Source organism: Pelecanus crispus, chromosome 4 (genome assembly GCF_030463565.1).
Source record: "Pelecanus crispus isolate bPelCri1 chromosome 4, bPelCri1.pri, whole genome shotgun sequence".
Lineage (NCBI taxonomy): Eukaryota > Metazoa > Chordata > Aves > Pelecaniformes > Pelecanidae > Pelecanus > Pelecanus crispus.
In genome coordinates, this window is record NC_134646.1 from 54844692 (window position 1) to 54866501 (window position 21810).

The window sequence follows — 21810 nt, forward strand, 5'->3', positions numbered from 1 at the left end:
AGATCTTGCACAAGGGTTCTGTTTCATGCAGAGTTGTCTGATGCTTTGTAAGAGCCATCTTTTGTGGCATTTTAGAGGTTGTTTACTAATAGGTCAAAATATTTATTCTGTAGAAGCCCGGAGCCAGAGAAGGCATCAGAAAGGAATTTTGACATTAACTGGTTAGTCATCTGAGCAGGCTGAGAGTAACAAAAGCACTGGGACTCTGTTCATCTATTTTACCCAGAAATCAAATAATAAACCAAACATCATTCAAAAGGGAGAAGATGCAGTAGAATAAAAAAACCAGCTTCCTTCCTATGCTGTTTTAATGATGTCATGTTCTAGTTACTTTCTCAATATTCTTTTTTAATGAAGTGGAAATATTTACTTTTTCTTTTCAGAATTTGTGTTTGGTGTTTAAATAGTTATTTCAGTGTTTGGGCATGTGTATCGACAGAAACGTGTTTGCTTAGTCTTATCCCTAGCTTTTGAAAATATGACTTTTTTTTTAACATACATGTTCATACAAAGATAGAGATGGGTGTAGTAGAAGTTTGAAAAATTGTCTAAAGTCAAGCTTCTTTTTTTACACATATATATGCTTATATATATATATTAAAAAAAAGAAAAAGACACTGAAACAAATAGAGAAGAAAGCCAGCAATAAAAGTTTATAATTAGTATGCAGATAGGACACAATAGGAACAAAAGGTAACTAGGTATGGCTCTTAAACTGAAAGTATAATTTGCTTTAGTGTTCAGTGACAATGATTATATTTGACATTGCAGAAGGGAAAAGGCTCTAGCAGGAAGTGAGATACAAAGGAAAAAGTATTGCTATCACAATAGATAACTAAATTCATTGAGTTTTGTGTGGTTAATTTAGGGTGCTGGGTAATCTCTATCCCTGATTTCTGATTGAACTAAATGTGAAAATAAGGACAAATAGCCAAAATTTATAATAAAACTTTCAAACTGGAAAACAGACACTGTGGGACTGATGGTTTGGTAATGGTAGCAGTTGTAGTGAAATGGATGGAAAAAATGTGTTAAAAGAGTCATCTAGTATGTTAGACCCTTTAGTATGAACTCACTAGTATGCAATGCTTTACAATATTATTTTGAAAGATTTAATATAGAAAAGAATTATTAAGGGCTTGAAGATACATAAAAATTGGGATGAAAGAGAAGGTGGGTAGATTGTGCCAATCCAAAGAAATATATTTCCCTTGATAAGAGACCTGATCTAGAAAACAGAAAATAGTTAGATCTCCCATCTGGAGTTTAAGTATTTGATACAGTGCTATATCTAATGAGAAATAAAAAGGCAAGAGAGAGAAGAGCGTATTTAAAGAAATTTTAAGTGTTATGTAATAAGCTCGTATTGTTCAAATCCCTCCTTCAGCTTGGAGGGAGATTGGAAGAAGAGTTTCTTCAGGACTGATCTTATTTCCAGTTTTAATAACTGTGCTAGACGGAGGTACACAGGTTTGGAAGCACTGGCAATCAGAAGATCTTGAGCACTAGAATAAGAATATTGTGAAACTGAACAGTATGATGGTGAATATTGGATGAAATATTAGATAGAAATTAGCATTCTGCCTCTCAGAGGCAAGATGTTCTGGAATAGCCTTTCAAAAGGAACAACAGGACAACTAAAATTCTTTATTATCAGTGACTGGATTATGTTTCCTTTATGAATATGCCGTGCCATGGTTTCAGGAGCACACAGATGGGCTCCAAGCATATCTGTCTCAGGCTAACAGGATTATGAGTGTAAATATAATACCCTATGAATCTTATCTAAAAACCCGTGTAAAGCTTGGAGCAATAGAAAGCATTTGCACAGAGCTGAGTTAATGAAAGACAAGGCAACTTTACACTCTGCAAATTAGTGTGAAGGCAGCTGAGGATCTGTACATGAAGCCCACTCAGGCCCAACAGCAGCTGTGACCAGCAGAGGTGCTCAGGGTCCCCGGGGGAGATACTCAGGGTTTCAACAGCTCCCCGCTGCACACCCTTGGCTCCAGCAAGGCTTGGAGGTTGCCTCAGGGCTGTTACGCTGCTTCCACACCCAGACTGCTGCTGCGTGTTCGAGAAATTCTAGTTCCATGTAGTGCCAACCTAGGACTAGATAGGAAAGCACGTGCTTTGTTCAAGTATTTCATTTTCACGGATATTCCAGGTAGAAGTGTTTGACTATTTTTTTAATGGAAATTGAACAACAGTCCTCAATGCCTAGGGGCTGATGTTAGAACTCATTTCTGACTCTAAACCAAATACAGTCTTGTTCCACCATACCTGCATACTCCTTTTTGCTGTAGTTTTGCTGATGAAATGTGATTTGATATGCTACTTATAGTCCATAAAACTTGTACTGTACATCATTAAGGCCAAGTAATGCTGCTGTAACACCCATAATATTTTCATTTCCTGTCTTTCTTATGATTTTCAGTGAATAGTCTTACTACTGCAATAATAAAAAGTGCTATTTATATTTTTTCATTGAGCAACATTTAATTTCCTTATTCTTCCCTTATCCTAAATTTCTCCCAGAGATTTTTTCACTCTAGTTGTTCTTTTTCCCCTTCCCAGAAGTATTTCCATTTCCTATGCCACTCTTTAGCCACTTTCCCAAGAAAACTAGGCTTCTTAATCTTACTGTCTATCTATTCTCTCTCCTCATGTCCCTGATAGTCTGTGAAGCAGCTAGGCAGTTCCATCCATATTTGATAGAAAGGCAAAAGATCCTTAAGTTTCTGTGTGTTATCTGCAAACCAGTGCCTAACTAGAGATGGTAACAGAAAATCAGCTCGTAGTATTAGTATTTATTGCTGTCAGTTTACCCATTTGTATGCGCACGGCTTCAGACTGCCCTCAATCTTGCTTCATGGTCAGGTCATGGTCATGCTGCATGGAGGACATGGAGTTTCTAGCAGTGTTGTGGTTGTGGGTACAGAGCATATGGTTTGGGTTCTCCTCCTAGAGCCAGACAAGGGATGTGAAGCTCATACATGCTGGGTATAAGAAAAAGGAGGTTCAGGGGATGGGGGGTTGTGTGGTGGATAGTTACAGGGAATGCATGAGTTTATGAAACTACTAGTTCCACAGTCCACCAAACAGCTTCTATTGCTTATATCTATAATTATACAGAGAACTCCAGAGGTAGCCTTAACAGTAGAGAAGAATGAATGATTTTACATGTCTTACACTGGAATTTTCATTCTATCCTCGGTTGTATTTCAAGTTAGAATTCACAGCCAAAAAGAAAGAAAAAAGCTATTTGGCTTCTTCATAGTCTACCACTCTATTTTGTATTGCAAAAGGTAAAAAGTCTCTCTCTAGTTCTTTCTGAAATGGTGCTTGCCCTAAAAAAGTGACTGAAAGTAAACTCACCAAACATTTTCTGATGTCTTTGGGTTTTTTGGTTGGTTTTTTTTTTTTGATGGGCTGTTTTCTTCGTGGGCTGTTTAGATACAGTCCAAGTACGAGCCACTGGAGAATGTATTTCAAGCTCTCTGCTATGCTTAATCTGCAGAGGTTGAAGCAGACCTGTCAACAGAATTTCAGCAGAATAATTTTCCACAAGATGGAGTTTTCTCAAGATGTGGATCAAAACCATGTCGCAGTTTATCTCAGCTAAGATATATCCATTTATATCAGCTTAAGGCCCTTCATGGAAACAATATTGAAAATACCATTAGAAGATTACAGGTGGTCTGGACTGTCACTTCCTAATCACAGGAAGCTAATGGTTTTCACAGCTGAGAAGATTTTATGTCAACCAGTTCTCACATGTTTCCAGTTCTTCAAAGAGCCCAGTTTGGCTCTTCAGCCTCCCCCAGGCACTTTATGTTCAGATCTTACTTTTGACAGCCACTTGAGCATTATTTGTGGGCATGTTGCTTCAATCTCTTTCTGACAAGATAGATTTCTATTTTAAGAAAATACATTCTGAAAGACAACCCAGGTAATGGAGCTATTTCTGGAAAGAAAATAAACTTCATGTAAGGGTGTTTAGCGGAGTGGCGGGGCATGTGTAGAAGGGGTTTCAGGTCAGAACAAAAATAAGGAAGATTATGGGAAGGGGAATGTTTTGGGTAACCAATATTTTTTACATTCTCATAAGAGATCCTTTATTTCCCTATGTGGGGAAATTGTTTTTCTGATTTATCATCTATGTCAAATAACATTAAAATATTCAGTTGTTTCAAGTGTCACTATGATAACACAGACCCACTGAACTGAAAATAGTGACATGTACAGGGCAATTAGAACTCAGATTTGAGCCCAGTGAGGTGATTTCTGGGTTAATGAGAATTTCAGGAGTTATAATAAGGGCATGCTGACACATGCCAAAGTCAGTGACATGCAGAGCATGAGCATAACGTGAAATGCCATACTGAATGCCATTTTATTGTTCTGATTTAAGTCAAGGAAGTTTCCTCTTTATTTAAGTTTATTGTCCATGAGTTGCAAAATTGGGTATTGGGAAAAAAAAGTCATGTTAATATTTACTGGTTTAGGCAATTACCTATTCGATAAAACATTTATTTAACTTTCTGTTACTTAAGACTCGTGTTGTGAAGTCACAAAAAAGAGAGCCAAATTATCCCCTTAAAGGTTAGGTTCCCACATAAATCAAAGAGAGCTTCATGTGAACATATGAGAATTTTGCTTCTTGGTAAAGGATATCTGATAGTCAGTGAACAATATTAAGGATTCATGAGGCCTGCACATTTACCCTTGCATTAAAAAAAAAATTTAATCCTGAAAATATAAGTATATGGTTAAAAACATCAGAATACAACAAGCTTCAGGAAAAATAACTATTGTGGAAATGATTCATATGCATCTTGCAGAGGTGCACTTATAAACATATCAAAAAGATTTTTAGCCACTTTTATATATATGTTAAAAAGTGCATGTATAATCTTGTAAATAGTATAAGTAATGAGACTGAGTGAATAGTAATTTTATTTTCATAGTATTCCCACTGTGATGTCAAATGCAGCTAATCAAGAATCCCCTTTCAAGTAGTTACAATATCTTAAAAAAAAGCTTCCAGGTTTTTCTCACCATGATCATAAAAGTCCCTGGTTATTCTTTATGGATACTACTGGAAATTGCAGCCTGACTTCCAGGAAATGGACTGAATGGAAACCTTAATTTTATCTAGCACCATCAGTGTTCAGTAGACTCCTTTAAGGACTCTTGGTCTCACTGGAGAACACTTGAAATCAGTTTCCTTGAGCATCACGGCAGCCAGCTGTTCTTTTCATAATAATAGAAATGGAAAGAATATATATTTAAAATTGAGGTTTCTGGAAAATAACATTTTCTTTTTTTTTTTTTTTTTAATTCTTATTTCTTATCTGGAACGAAATGGTTTCACTTGTGGAAGAGGAAGGCCCTGCATTCGCTGGGGTTTCGGGTTTCGGAGTGCTTGTTTACAAGGAAAAAGTTGGAAGAGGGATCAAGGGAGGCTTGGCACATCGATTTCCCTTCCCTTCTCTTTGTGTATCTTACCTCTGTGCAGCCCCAGACTGCTACAACTCTTTACCTACAGGCAGCAAGATCGATGTCACAGTTATTTTAATCTATAGAAATCTACAAAAAGTTTACCAAGTCAATGTGTAGATTTTCCATTGGTTTTATATTTGCAAAACTTTTTGTTTTAATAACAGGATTCCAATGCTAGCTGAAAAAAGCCACAACAACATATGTTGGTGTATTGGGTTTGCGTGGCAAGGTTTTGGTAGTGGGGGGCCTATGGGGGTGGCTTATGTGAGAAGCTGCTAGAAGCTTTCCCTGTGTCCAATAAAGCCAATGCCAGCCGGCTCCAAGACGGACCTGCTGCTGGCCAATGCTGAGCCAATCAGCAACAGTGGTAGCACCCCTGTGATAACATATTTAAGAAGGGGAAAAAAAAAAAAAAACAACTGGGGACACAACCTGCAGATGGAGCAAGGAGTGAGAGTATGTGAGAGGAACAAACCTGCAGACACCAAGGTCAGTGAAGAAGGAGGGGGAGGAGGTGCTCCAGGTGCCAGAGCAGACATTCCCCTGCAGCTGGTGGTGAAGACCATGGTGAGGCAGGCTGTGCCCCTGCAGCCCATGGAGGCCCACGGTGGAGCAGATCTCCACCTGCAGCCCAGGGAGGACCCCACGCTGGAGCAGGTAGATGCACCTGAAGGAGGCTGTGACCCCATGAGATGCCTGCACTGGAGCAGGCTCCTGGCAGGACCTGTGGCCCCATGGAGAGAGAGGAGCCCATGTTGGAGCAGGTTTGCTGGCAGGACTTGTGACCCCATGGGGGACCCCGCTGCAGCAGTCTGTTCCTGAAGGATTGCACCCTGTGGAAAGGACCCACACTGGAGCAGTTCATGAAGAGCTGTAGCCTGTGGGAATGACCCATGTTGGAGAAGTTCATGGGGAACTGTCTCCTGTGAGTGGAACCGCACGTTGGAGCAGGGGAAGAGTGTGAGTGTGAGCATATTTTTTAATCCCCTGTTTTGAATACAAACTCCAAATTGGTAGAGGCTCATATCAGTCATTCTACTAAGTAGCATGGGTTGGATACACTGCTTAAATAGACATGAAGCAAATAAATTATTCACATCTGCACAAGGGAATCTTCTATTTCCTTCTATTTTAAGAAATACCTTCTGCTAGCCAACAGAACAAAATTAACACAGATAAATTATATCCCATGTGAGTATGAGGGATATGCAAGAGGTAAATTTAAAATATTTCTTAAAACCCAAAGTGAAACTTCATTTCTTAAATTATTTTTCTCTAATACAATCTAGGTCAGCTTGTAAACAGAAAATACCAAATGAAAAATAAATGTTTCTGCATTTCTGATGAGAAATATTTTAATACCTTCAAAGGAACATATTCAAGCTATTTGAAAAGTTTCCTTTTTTAGCAATAATTCTTTAATGAATTCAACTCAAATTCATATAGCTTTGATCCTCTGAAATTTATCTTTTTTCACAAATTAACCATTGGTAATTAAAAAGAAAAAAGGCCTTCTCTGCTCCGGATAGCTCATCTGTCTGTATCACATATATTGAATTGACAGATTATATTACTTAAAAAAACCTTTTTAAAGGCCTCTTTGACTTTCCTAGTGTTGTAGTTTCTAATAATAGCAGTAGTTACCTTCTCCATCATAACTGTTTGTTGTTTGGGAAATAAGAATTAAATTATATGACTAGGATTCACTCACATGTAAATACCACTGTAACAGGCCATCAGTAAATCTGAAAGGAAAGCAAATTCTTGATATGCTATTGTAATGATGCACTTTTGCTTGGAGGGATGAGTATTACAATGTGGAGTGTTACAATAAGTTTATGGTAGAGATTAAATCTTTCAGAAATATGACAAAGAAAAAATACTATAAAGCAGCTGCATATCACATAATTTATCTCAAAACATTGAGGAATTAATCTATGTGTATAGACTTTTGCATTTCCAGTAGCATGCTGCAGATTGCACAGCTAAGTCACTTTTCAGATGTAGATCATCCAAAGAATAATAATTATAAAAGTAAATTAGTAACCGTGAAAACAGATTTAGGCATTCAGTTTTACTAACAGATGGGTGGTGTTTTAAAAACTACACTGCTGATCATCAGCCATTCATTGACATTTCTACCACATTATTCGATTTCAGGAAACTGCAAAAAAAGTCTATTTTATTAAAAAGAAATTTCTTCTCCACAGTGTGTAGAAGGCTGATATTAACGTCTTCTCAAGTTCAGAAATAAATTGCCCAAATATCTTCATTTTAGAGAAACTGGAAGTCATTTATGTTAACGTAGTTCATGAAAACCAGTGATGAAACTAGACAAAACAACTCAGAGCTACAGCTTGTCATGTGTTTTGGAAGAAAAGTTTATTCTTCAAACAAACTCATAGCTTCTTGAAAGATGTTCCTAAATAGGTTTTTATTGTCCACTTGCTGAAAAATTTCAGTCAGGTTTGAGAGTTGTTTTGATGTTATGAAATCAGAAATATTTGTGACTTTGCTAATACCCATCAATTCAATGCAATAAATGTAGTTCAGAGCACTTTTGTCTTCATGGTTATGAAATGGCAACTGAAACCACTGAGAAATGTTACTATTCCTGCAAAGTAGGTGATAAATCACAAAAATATACTGCTGGAAAATATGGAATGGAAGTATCCCATCATTTAACTTTTATACAATTCAGTTTCCTTTTAAATTCAAGGTAAAACCTCATTAAAGCAACAGAATACTTTCAAAAACCTAATTTCTAAACTTCTCAGTTTATAAAGTTTCTAAAAGGTTTTGGAAGCTCTTTTTTCTGCTGTTTTATAGCCATCAGAAGTTCACAAACCAGCACCTGAAAAACACTGATGTACATGATTAAATAATTCATGGTATTTAGATTCTTCCCTAGTACAAAGAACCACAGAACCTTCTATTAACTTCTCCCTATAGAGTGTCAAAATAATGAAAGAAAATCGCTTAGCACTAACAGAAATATAGATTTTTGTACTGCTCCTAACTATATGTATCCCATGTATGCTTTTTTTATATAGGGAGCTGCACATAATGTTTTCCTCTATGTGGACACATGCTTTTAATAGTTTCATTTTGTGTTGCCAAATAATTGCTTTTCTTCTTTTTTTTTTTTTTTTTTCCTTTCCCTGTTGAGTGTCAGTGACATGTAACAAGCAGAAATATTTCACAAACACCATCTCAGTGACTTACTTTGCATGCAAATGTGGCATTTTGGTTTCAAAATGATAATCCGTCACTATTCTGCACACTTTAAAAATTCAATAGTTGAAATACACTGAAATTCTCTTGTTCCATTGCTTGACAGATCTTTCATTCGGCTTTTCTGTAGCAAATTCTTTGTCAAACTATTCTTTCCTTTATACATCTAGTACCACATTATATTTTTGGATGGATGTGACCAAACACTCAAAATACAATTTGTTGAAGAGGGAAATACAATGTTTTCTTCAAGCTACTCATTCTAGACATTTCTGTCATTAATGTATTTCATCTTACAAAAAGCCTTTGTTCAGGTAAAGTGGAACTGTGTCTGTCATTATATTATTGGGATATAAACAGATTAAAAGATTTGTCTCCCTCTTAACAGGGCTATGTAATAAGTCTACAGCTGAACACAACCCGATTCCAAATTTTTGTTTCTTAGTTCAATACAGTTTTCATCCTATCATCTTTCCTATTCAGTGTGTGAGCATGACTTTTATGAAATCCTTGCATTAGTACTTCCCTTTCAAGAGAAACCTGTACAATGCTGTGAGATAACAGAGCTAAGAAGGTATCATAGTTCTGCATTAAGGTTGATGTAGGATCTTGAGTATAGGGTAGAGAGAAATGGAAAGACTGACAGTAGAAGAAAAATAGTTGCTTTAAGGAAAGATACCAAGACCCAGTGATACACGTCTTAACCCTATTATAACAGGGTTAAAGAGCATAATGAGTATTTTGCAGAACAAAGTGTTCAAAAAACCCACAATAATAGAGACATAGCAGATTATCTTCTTCTCTCTTCTTCATACCTAATGCTGCTACACCTACCCAAAATATGAATGAGCCTGTAAAGGCAAAGTCATTCTAATCAGTTTTACATCACTATTTAAAACTTTTTAAGTGTTTTGTTTTCTTCTTATTTCATTTAACATTTGTCATCAGTCACTAAGCAGACTTTAGCTCTTAACCTGTCATTACAGAAGCACTCACGGAGATGTGGATTCTTAAGTACCTATATTTCAGTCTTAGTACAGTCAAGTAAATTAGGTACTAATGCCAGAAAGCATCACTAAGCAGACAAGCTCATATCAGCATATGCTTAAATGCTGTCTTAAGCAGGAATAGATTTAAACACATACTTAACTTTTTTCTTTCTCCGGGCCGTAAAGAGTAGTGAGAGAATCACACATATAACTCATTTTTACTTCTTTACCTTTCAAAATACATTTATATCTACATGCATTGTGAGTTTTGGGGCTGGGTGGTTTTTTGGTGGTTTGATTCAGTGCATTTTTTCTCAGTGACTGTTTCTGTCTTTCAGACTTGAATCTCCTACTAGATCTTTGGTGATGGAAGCACCCAGGGGAGTGCAAGTCAATGCAGCTGCAGGAGACTTAAAGGCTACCTGTAGGAAAGAACTGCACTTACAGTCCACAGAAGGGGAGGTAAGTTCAGCCAGTGGAGAAATGCTCTACAGCCCTGCCCAGCATAACACAAACAATGTGAGGATAGTTTATTCAGCAGCAAGGTAAACATCCCAAGAAATCCTCTGCATTTGCCTACGTTAAAGTAATTTTGGTTTAGCTTGCTCAATTATTCATACGTCTTTGCTTTTTGCAAATATTTGAATCACTAAGTTTTATTCACACTGAAAAAAATGTTAGTTATATGAATATAGATAAGAATTATTTTTAATCTAACAGTCAAGGAGAAAGCTACCCAGTCCTTCAGCGTATCCATGGGACAGAGACAGCTGAGTGATAGTGGTAAAAAATTGCTTTGGATTAATCTGACAAACTGAGAGAGAGAAATCTGGATTAATTTGGATTAATACTTCATGAAACCATGATGAAGAAGTTTAACAAATTTGGTCTGCATGTGGTTTATTTCCTTGAACTGTTACTATCTCTGTAAGAGTGACAGAGTACTTCAATGGTATGTTCACCATACTGTTTCATCAGTGTCTTGTTTCAGTGATCAGCTTGACATAAAAAGATTTTGGCATAGATTCTTCATGGGTAAACCTGTGCAAACTCATGAAAACGATTTTAAATTGGGTCACTGGTTTGGTTGGCAATCCATGTATTGCAGAAACGCATGAAAGATTACTGGTATGAGAGTCCTTTCATCTTCAATCCTTAAAATGATATGATATTAAAAAAAAACTTGTGCAACGGTATCAAAGGCTCTCAGATTTCTATTAGGCACTTTGGAGAAATTGATAGATTCTCAAATTTTTCTCAGTGGGACTTGCCAGGTTACAGCATTTTTTGAAAACCGGTTGTTTAATGTACATATCTAACTGGGAATGGAGCTCTTTAGATATTTTTTGTCTTTTGTGTTTGTATTTTGTATTTTCTACCAGATGTTCCCAGATACTTTACAGACTATCCAAATAAGCAACAACAAACAAAACCAGCATTCACGTCTGTGACAGATAATCCCCTGCAATTCACACTCCTTGCATTACAATGCAGACAGGAATATTTTTGGCCAATATACTGCATCAAAGGCCTACTTTGATAACATTTTCTATTGATGCAAGTATCTGTCCTGTATAATTAAAGCACAATATTTTCCTAATTCAGAGCCTCAAATATTTATATACCACATGCCTCATCTTATTTCTGAGTTTCTCCAAAAGCCAACTCTTCCCACAGTCTCTCATCTTTACTTACCACCTCTCTAAATATGAAGTGTTTGTTACTGTTTCCTAAAGTTGCCAAGATATCAGTAAGGACAATCTATTCCTCTTTTAATAGTAAATAACATCCTCCCTCACCCTTGTCCTTTCTATGGGTATTTTTATTGCAGGGGCTACAGCTTCCTGTAACCTTTCTTGCTTCCCCTCCATAAATCCCTACCTGGCCCAATCTAGTATGTTTCCTACATTTATTAACAGATTTTTCACCTAGAATGTATTTCTTTGTTCCTTCTCTTTGTGATATTGCCAGAGGAAAAAAGTAATACTCCAATGAAAATGAAAAAAGAAAAAAAAAACCAAACAAACAACAGAAAGACTGTTACCTTTCCTCAGTCCCCCATGATCCCTGAAGCAGTGGTTGTACTTATAATATCTTGGTTTAGTATTGTGCATCTCTGTGGTGCTTTGTACAAATATTTAATCTGTGGATTCATCAGGCATTTTTCTCTGTATCAACACTGTGATTTTATTGCATGACTTCTAATTTTTCTTAAATATTTCCTACAACTTATTGAAAAGGTAGTTTTGGAAATAATGTCCTGTGACTTCAGTTGGCCTTTGAGAATGGGAACCCAAGAAAAGTTATAATGACTATATTATGTATTATTCAGAATTGGAATTCAATTCAGTATTAAATGCTTTGTAGGAAAAAAATGCCAGTGTAAAGCAGACTTTGCTGAACTTCATATTAAAAATCATTACATTCCTCTACATGGTAAGTAAGACTTTGCACATCTGTGATTTCCCACGTAGATCCTAGATTGATAGTTATCAGAAAACAAGCTACCAACCTTTTCCCACTCTTTCCCAAGGAGCTGTTCTGTAAACATACATCCGACAAAGTTCAAAGTATCTAATTGTCTCTTGAATACTTGCAATTCCAGTAAGATCTGTAAAGAACTGTACCCTAAATCCACAGAGAAATTCCATCCTGAGGTCTGACCAATGCCTTTATAGTCCGCTATTTTATTTCTTACACTGGAGAGGGTCAGAAGAAAATGCAGAAACACTTTGGAAGGCATACGATTATCTTCCACAGCATCACCCGTTGTGCAAAGTTACCGTGGCCACATTAGGGATTTGCTGGAATAATTACAGCCTGGTGTGAGGAACCAGGGTAAGCCTCTGATGGATAAAATGTCTACATAACAAAATACTGATTGGTGTCCTTGCTTAGAGCCCAACAGATACACCACAGATTAGCAGACAGTATGGGAAAAAGTGTAAAGGGTTTATCATTACTCATTTTTAAGAAAACACATTCTAAAACAAAACAAAGTATCTGTGTCAAAAATAATCTTCATTTTAGCCTAAAAATGTATGCTTTATCAGTCAGGTTTCTTTCACAAATAAAAGAATGTTGTCTTTGTGAATTGGATCTGTGAACAATTTTTGTGATATGGTATTTTTTGTACTAGAAAAAATACAAGTTTCTTGTATTATTCTCACACTGGTTGACTAAATTTAACTTTTTAATGTTTGTAAACTTATTCAAAAATCATCAAAGATATGTGAATTAATATTTTCCTTCTATAGCATAATTATTGCCCTATTATGCCAGAAAACATCTATGTGGCATTTGGAATCAGCCAGTTATAGCCATGTAGCAGAACACTATGAATTTACTGTGGATTAATCTATGAAACATATATTTTCCTTTTATTTAAGAATAACTTCAGAATACTTTTTTAAGAACATAAATGTGTTTATGAAATACTTCTCCTCTAGCCTTATTTCTCCTGCGGTATAATCTCTAGCCTCCCACATCATAAACTGAAAGCCTCTGCAAGCATTCTGAATTCCGCTGTTTGATACATTTTCTTTTTATTTACTGCAGTATTATAATAATCCTTTTAGCCCTATTACGCATTATAATGCATGATCCCAGACTGAATACTGGGGGCTGCAATTTAGGCTCAGATTCTGCTGCCCTTTATAAAGCTCTTGAGCTGCACCCTTGTGAGTCAAGGCATCAGCAGAATCCTTTGATTCAATTATAGCTTGGCATTTAGTTGTGAACTATGTATTATTCTATAAATAAACCATAACCAATGGTTTAAAGCAGCAATCATTTACAAGGAAAATGAAATGTGAAGCTCCAGGCTGTAGCTGAATCTATTGGTTCACATAAGAAGAAAAGAACATTTCTCGTCTGGAAATTCAGCACAATGACTGCTAGTTGATGACTGCTTCTTTCACGTATAAACACAATGCAAAATACAGATCAGTTTTGAATTCTGTAGCTACAACATTTTACTAGGCATAAAAATATGTTAGAACTGAACCTGAAACACATTATCATATAATGATAACAAGCTTAAAGGATTATTTGATGTTGTCCACTCATTGGTCTAACAACTAATTTTAATGGTTTCGACAGTACATCACCCTTTGCAGGAGAAGTCTCCTACCTAGCCTCAGCTCATATGAATCTTCTGCAGCTGCTACGTATTTTCGCAAGCAGCTTCTGTGTAAGCTAGGCTCTGCACTTTCATTGCATCCCATTGACTATCAACGACCAAGTAAATAAAGAGAAAGATGTACAGAGGCTTCTCATTTTTGCATATACATATTAGTCACCCTGTGTGTGACCTTTTTCCTATTTACTTCTTTATGCCCTGTATTTTCTTGTCAAATTACACTCCTTCATAGTGTCGTTTGTAGACTATATTTGGTCATTTCTGGCATAATGAGGCTGATCCCTTGGTGAGGCTTATAGCTGTCACATTAAAAATGAGCAATACTCTTTAACAGACAAAGTTTACTCAAAATCAATGTAGTAGACAAGAGGCCAAGTTTGTATTTGACATTTTAGCACAACACAGTTTACGAAGCATACACCTAAGATTATTTTGTAGAGACTAACATATGCATATAGTACTAATATTTGACCTATAATCCTATCTGATTCTCTAAGTCCAGGAAATGTATTTAACACAGAAATTAATACTTAATAAAACTGGAGTAATCTTCACTTGTGAGCGCAACCAACAGCAGCATTTTAAAGCTTTGGTTTTGATGGGGTTTTGTGGATGGTTTTTATGTTCTGAAACAGGAAAAAAAATATTTAATTATCTAAATACACTGAAATGGAATTACCTTGTTCTGCAAGCTGCTTGCCATGACTACGGAGGAATGGCTGATCAAAGGCAACAACATTTCCTAGATTAGTTCAATTCAGCCGAGTTATGTTTGTCTGAGATTAAATGTTTGAAAAAAAAAAATTTAAATGTTTGATATGGATGAAGTGAGTTCAATAAAAAATAAGCAATGGCAGGCTCTAGGGCTCATACCCACTGTTTATTCACCAAAAATTGTATAACAAATGTGTGCTGTATTTTGTTTTCACAACCCCTTTTCATGGTATTAGCCAGTTGACTTGTCACTGTTGTCTGGGAGGAAAGAGATTAGTAGAAATGAAGGGAAATTTTTCTGTGTTTTTTTAATTATTGGTTTCAAGAATTCTATTAAGACGTTTTGACAGATATTTAAAATTATTAAAATGCGATGTTATTTTTAAACAAAAGCTTCATTTTAACTTAAAACAGTTATTAATGTGTAAGTTAATTTATAGTAAAAAGGACTTTTATGTAGAAGTCTACAACCAAAATACAGTGTTCCCAAACTACAAAAGCAGTGTTTTAACTGACATCACCCATCTTTGAACATGGGCAAATTCTGAAGACCAACACCATAAGCCATTTTATTAGAAGGAGAAAAAGAAGTGACAATGAATAATTTATTGTATAAATAAAATATTTTTTCCATTAACATCACATTTTAATCTAGTTCTGATTTGCACAGTAATTAATTAATAAGTTTTTGTACTCGGCAGACTAAGCACAAATATTCCAAATACATTTTCCTTTCTGGGTTGAGTACATAAATCACAAAGATGTCACATCTGTCCCTGACTGACTGAATTTGCAAAGATTTCTAATATCATGTAGAATTTGATTCTGGGAAATCTTGTGTACAAGACTACCATTGGCATTCCATAAGCACTGGAGCTTGTAAACGTCTACTGGTCAACATTCATAGCAACCCCATTTGACCATCCCTGAAAATTATTTCCCTAATAGAAAGAATAAATACACCAGAAAGTTTTTGCTTCAGTAGCCACCCATATAAATTGCACTGGGGTTATAAGTCAGAAATTACAATATATGCTTGTGTTTCTTTAACATAAATTTACAAAAATGTGTGCTTAAAATGAAGCATGTCTCTCATAAACACCACTTCAGTATTGAAAAGTCAAAACATAAATTCTTCCATTCAAGCAGGAACTGTACACTTCACTAATGTACAATGTTATATTTGACATATACATATGTTAGTTTTCAAATCACTTTAAGTTGACAGTAGTTCCAGGCATAACACGGAGATGGGAATGGAAGCAATGTTAACAAAAGAAGAAACTTGTCAGGGTAGCTCTGTCCAGGTGTATCAGGTATAATCTTTAGAAAGAGAACATTCACCAGACCAGACCATGCTTTGGCCTAAAGGTCTCATTTGTGTTGTGGTCAGTTGATCCTGCTCCTGCAGAGAATACATTCTCAATACGCAGGTTGTACTAGATCTTTTGGTGTTCTCTGAATATGTAGTATATTCAGTTTCATCCCAGTCATCACATTCATTTCACTGTTTAACAGTTCCTCAATACTATTTATTATCATGACAGATGCGGTTCCAGATATTCTGCCAGCATATGTTTAGATTTTACAGTATATATGCTATCAAGTTAATATTTTAATTTTCCATTATGATTTTTTTTCTTTTTCTCAGAACTAGCTTTCAGATTTATTGAAAGCTAATTTAGGTGAATGGTTTTAAAATAAATGTCAAAACCACAGGTAAGTGTTAGAACAAATGGCTCACATGAACTAAAGTACTGCAATTTATCCTGTAGTTCATCTTCACCTTGAAGTTAAAGCATATGAAAATTATATAGTTGAGTCTAGTCATCCAATCTATATAATCCTCTGTGTATGTATGCTTCTGATAACACATGCAGAAGAGCAAAAACACTAGACAAAATCTTGCATTGTTATAATTCAGATTAATTCTTAAGAGCCTAAGGGAATCCAGAAAGTTTATCTAGTGAGATGTCATTACACTGTCTCTTCATACTGGTGGATGAACACCAGCCTTTCAGCTTTCCTTCTTTTCTTCCACATTTCTTCGAGTTTCTTGCCATTTCTTATGTACATTAGCCCTGAAATATGCCTTTGCAGCTCTGTAGAATTACCTGTCTAATCAAACTGTACACAAATACAGAAAATTCTTGAATGTTTATAAATCCTAACTCTCTCATTTGACTTTGTCAGCTTAACCTGTCATCTCCTCACTTGAGATAACTTAGTCAAGGACCCAGTGGAGAACTTTTATACATGGCAGGTTCATATCTCTGTGTGAAATGGCTTGTAGAAATATTTGATTTTTTACCTCATGCCTATATCTTGCCCAGTGAAAGTTCTCTCCTTCAATTTCATTCTTTGGTTTGTAGATAGTCTATTTTCTGGCTTGCCTTCCTCTACCTTTCCCTCTCACTGTTCAGATTAACACCACAGTCTGATGAGCAGATGACTTGCAGATCTCTGTTAGCAAAAAATGTATGTAAAAAGAGTACAATTTTTCCATTCCTACCATATGCCCTGATTCACTTTGCTACTTTAATTAGTCAGAAATCAGGTCTACTTTTAAATATTATAGGGCTAATATATTTTTCTCAGCACTAAGATGAACAAGACAAAGCAGTGATCTAGGATTTCTAAACCTTAAGTATTTAGAGGGAATGATACTGCTCAGTGCTCTGTTCTCTGTGAAATAACATTTCTCTGAGTAGCTCCTGCCTTTTCCAATTTGTAATCTCTCAGTCAGTCTCCTACAATGTTTCAGGAATGGATAAAAGTTTTGGTTTTATCCTTGCCATTTTAGCTGCTGAGGTGTGAGACTCTCAGAAAGAGCATGACTGGCTTGCATGGCCTTGATGCATATGAAGTATTAAATGGCTTATCTCATACCTTTCACAGCACAAAAGATTCTAAAGACTGTATACAGGATCTTCCATTAACTACTGTCATCTAGCAACAGTATTCCCTGGGAACATAATACCGTTGGGTTTTTGTCTTGCCACTTCTTCCCTTCTTTTTAAACACTTAATAACATCAGGCATAAAACAGTAACTACTTTAAGTTGTACTGATGTTGGAGGACTTTTTGGCCATGAATTTCAGTTTTTAGCAGATGAGAGGGTATATCCTCAAACATGGACTACGTTCCTCTGAAATTCCTTACGTGTTGGGCTACTATGATGATATATTTGGACCCCTGCTTAACTAATAGATAGCAGTGTTGCATCTGTAAATTTAGTCTTTTACTTATAACCTTGACAGCATATGTACAGAGTAGATTTTAATGCTGGCTTTAAGCCATCTTTATTAATCCTCTTCATCTTGGGCTTCATCAGGGATTAGCTATAGGAGTCTGTTTAGATTGCACAGCCTTCCTAGCTTTCATGCAAAGGCATAGAGCTTGTTAGACTCACCGCAGCAGATAACACCCTCACAAGAAGCCACTTCAGTTTTTCTCAGACACCATACCCCAGTATCCATGTTGCTCACCAGATGTTCTGGGATGCATGCTTGGGACAGGACCTGATAGCTACCACTCAAAATTATGACACCAGGAAAACCTGGACTGATCTACATCACAGTGTGACATTTGTAAGCACCAGTGGAAAAGCATGAATAGTTGTGCTTAAAAAGATAATTGAATTTAATGAGCAAAATAACTGAGCTACATTGTATTGTAATATACACTGGAGTAAGGTCCACTGGATTAAAGTCTTAGGGCAGTACACTACAGAATATGTGCAAGGAGAGGTTGCAGAAGCATAGCTGCTCTGATGTAAACAAACACATAAAAATGTTGAGCTCCTACAAAAAATTATAATAAAGTTCAAGAGATTTAAATCTAGCCTGATCTCTGACACATATGCCCTCTGATTTTTTCTCAGTTAATTCTTGTTCTCATCAAGATATGTCTTTTAGAACACATTTAATTTTGATTTACAGATTTCTCATGATCCTTCCCTATCACCACTTGCAGCTAAACTGTTAAAATGCCCAGTCACATGCTCTGTCAAAAGTAAAAATAGCTAATCTTGTGTTGTTGTTGGATTTTCTTACATGTATGCCTTCTAAACTGAAGTGCCTTTTATTATCACATGTATAATGTTCTAATATCTCCTGCTTCCATTTTTTTAAACAGAAGCATAGAAATAGTCATCTTCTTATCTTCTTTGATATTCCAAGTATATCAGAGCTTACTGAAAATCAGTCTTAAAAGTCAAAAAGGCTGCTCAGGTTTTTTTGAGATCTATTTGTTAAAAGTTATCAAGAGCTGCTGATTAAAAGTATATGACATTACTGGTTCCTGTTTAATATCCTGTTGAGTTACTGTGGAAATTGAAAGTATTTTATCACAGTCATGTTCTGACATCAACACTTCGTCTTTCTCCAAGTACAGAACTATGCTGAGCACTATTCTGTATAAAAGATACACTTATTCTTAACGTAGAGCTTACACTATTGAATGCTACTGGATTTTTACGCAATACTATTGATAACTCCACCATTGCTACATTAATAGTGGACTTGTTAACATTTCATTTATTCTTGATAGAAGAAGTGAAAGAGTACTTTTTATTACCCATCACTCCACTGACTGATGATTATGTCCTTTGTTTCCTTCCTACGTTTTACTAATGCCTAGCTTTTTTTCCCCCATCTGTTATTTTGTTTTCTTATTATGCTTGCTACAGTTACTTTTACATTTGCTCGTAGCTGAGCTGAATGTTTTCACATGTGTAATCCTTTTTTTCAGTTGTAATTCTAGCAGAACACTATTAAATTGTTCCCAACACCATCCACATTTCTTCCATCTAAATTATTTCTGTGGGGGTTTTGACTCCTAATTAGTCCAGGTCTGTGATAGTGGACTTTTAAAACGGCAATGCATGTATGTGTGTGTAAATACATCATTCCTTTGTCATATAAATTACAGAACAAAGATAATCATTTGCTGCATTTTAGTTTTGTAATCAATTCCTCTATAAGTCAGGGTGTGAATTAAAACAGGCATCGCACCATGCAGTTGTTGCCTGTGCCTCTGAGATTCTCCCTTTCTGTCCCTTTTAGTGTAAATTCCCAGTGATAACAGTATCTTACTCTGAGAGCTGGAGAACTTGCAATGATGGGGGGTTATATTGTTTGGGGCTACTTTCAGCCTGTATTTCCTTCAGTGATCCCAGTTATTTACAATGTTTCTGCTGTGAATGGTAAACATGCCTGTGCATCAGTCTTTGTATGGGATTTTACCCAGTCTTCTCAAATTTTTCCCAGCCTGCTCTCCTTCACTTCTCTCCAGCAGGGGCTTAGTAGTGCGTCTGCACTGCTTTTCTGCCATATACTGCTGATTTTATTATAAAATAATACTTGTTTCCTATAGAAAAAAGCAATACATGCCATATCTCCCCAGATTCTTCCCATGTACCGCCAACACTGTGAAATAGTTGGTGTCAAGCTGGCTTTGTTGATTTTCAATACTTTATAAAAAAAACACTAGTAAGTATTTAAGGAACTCACCTTTTCCTAAGCTTCGTACTGTTATCTGCAGGGCATAAAGCCATTTTGATTTGTTACCTGTCTTCTTGAAGTTCATAGTCTGCACCTGAGGTAATGACTGATCTTACTTTGGCTCTCATTTACTCCTTCCATAAATAAAAAATAAACTCTAAGCAGCTGGAAACTCCTCTGTTTGTGCCAGTGGAAGAGATGGGTTTTTCCTGCTTTGGTTACCTAATTTCATGACATTTTTCATTCAACACCCTGGCAATGAACTGGATACAGATTCATGAATGTTACTGGTATTTACAGTCTCATACTGACTTATGTTATTTCCAATGGAAGGACATTAAAAAAACCCAGTATTTTTTAATCATATTCAATGTTCAGAAACAAATGGGAATAGCTTGATGACCTTCTTAATAAGACTTTAACCTGAAATCTTTTATCCTCTTAATTTAGGTCAAATAAGCTCTTTATTTTGTGCATATGACTTTGTACCCTTATTTAACTATTCTCTGGATGTAGCTATTATTAAGCCCATACAGTTTAGCGCAGTTCAGCACATATTTCCAGCTGCTTACAGGAACCCACTGGGGAATGTGCTTTAATATCACTTCACACTTATTAAAATACAAATTATTCCAGAGCAAGGATATGTTACTGCCATGAATGAATAAATTTTAATCATAAAATGCACAAGTTAAAATTCAACCTATTCAAGAATATTAGCAGAATGTTTTTGTATGACACTGCTTGTATCTGAATAAACACGTTGGGTAAAGTATTTGCATATACTGTAGTAGTGAGTGTTAATGGCTATACAACTATACAGGTTTGAAAAACAAGAAATGTTGACAGCTTTTTTATTTCTAAAAATAATTATTTCTAATATATATTTCTAATATTTCTAATAATCTTTCTAATACTCCTAATAAAATATTTCTAATTTTTTTAATATATTTCTAAAAACCTCATGACTGCCTCAAAACACATCTTTAAAATATGTCACAATGCTGAAAGAAATTTACTCACTCCTTTTCTTTTTTCCCCCCCCTCTTGTAGATATTTTTAAACGCAGATACAATCCGTCTGGGAAATCTACCAGTTGGTTCCTTTTCCTCCTCTTCCTCTTCCTCCTCCTCCTCCTCCTCCTCCTCCTCCTCCTCCTCACCCAGCTCTTCAGCTCCTCGCCAGACTATCTATGAGCTCTGCGTCTGTCCCAGTGGTAAACTTTACCTGTCCCCAGCAGGAGCAGGCTCCACATGTCAATCCAGTAGCAACATCTGCTTGTGGAGCTAGAATGACTCCAATTTATCCTCACACCAGAATAGCCTTTTGTTACTATCCCTCTGCTTCACAGTTCTGCTCGGTTTCCCTTGTGACAAGTTCGACGCTTCAAATGGCCTGCAGAGCAACTTCTTCCAGTGTAAGCAGGAATACAGCGCTGCCTTCTCTTGTGGTTTGTGTTGCCACTCAACGTAGAGATGGGAATGAGATATTCAGAAATCAATGTATTCTTCATCAGGAAACCTGGAACATAATATCACCTTTTGCCCAAAAGGGAGAATAACACAGGTGCCTTTGCTACATGAAGTGAAGCACATAGTTTTAGATTTTTGCAGGACCTGGATATGAACTGCACATATATATATATACACACAGTACATAAGCAAATTTGCCCAGAATCTGATGGTGAGATGAATTGGTTCCCCCTGTATGATAAATAACTTCA

At 36.1% G+C, this 21810-nt stretch overlaps 1 protein-coding gene across 2 annotated transcripts in view; it reads left to right on the forward strand.

Annotated features, from left to right (window-relative positions):
- SGCZ (sarcoglycan zeta) overlaps positions 1-21377 on the forward strand; it is a 227852-nt gene extending 206475 nt beyond the window's left edge. For both annotated transcript variants that reach the window (XM_075709321.1, XM_075709322.1), the window contains 2 exons: positions 10067-10190; positions 21141-21377. In XM_075709321.1, coding sequence (XP_075565436.1) covers positions 10067-10190; positions 21141-21377 — 361 coding nt within the window. The remainder of the gene's footprint in view (positions 1-10066; positions 10191-21140) is intronic.
- The last annotated feature ends 433 nt before the right edge of the window (positions 21378-21810 follow it).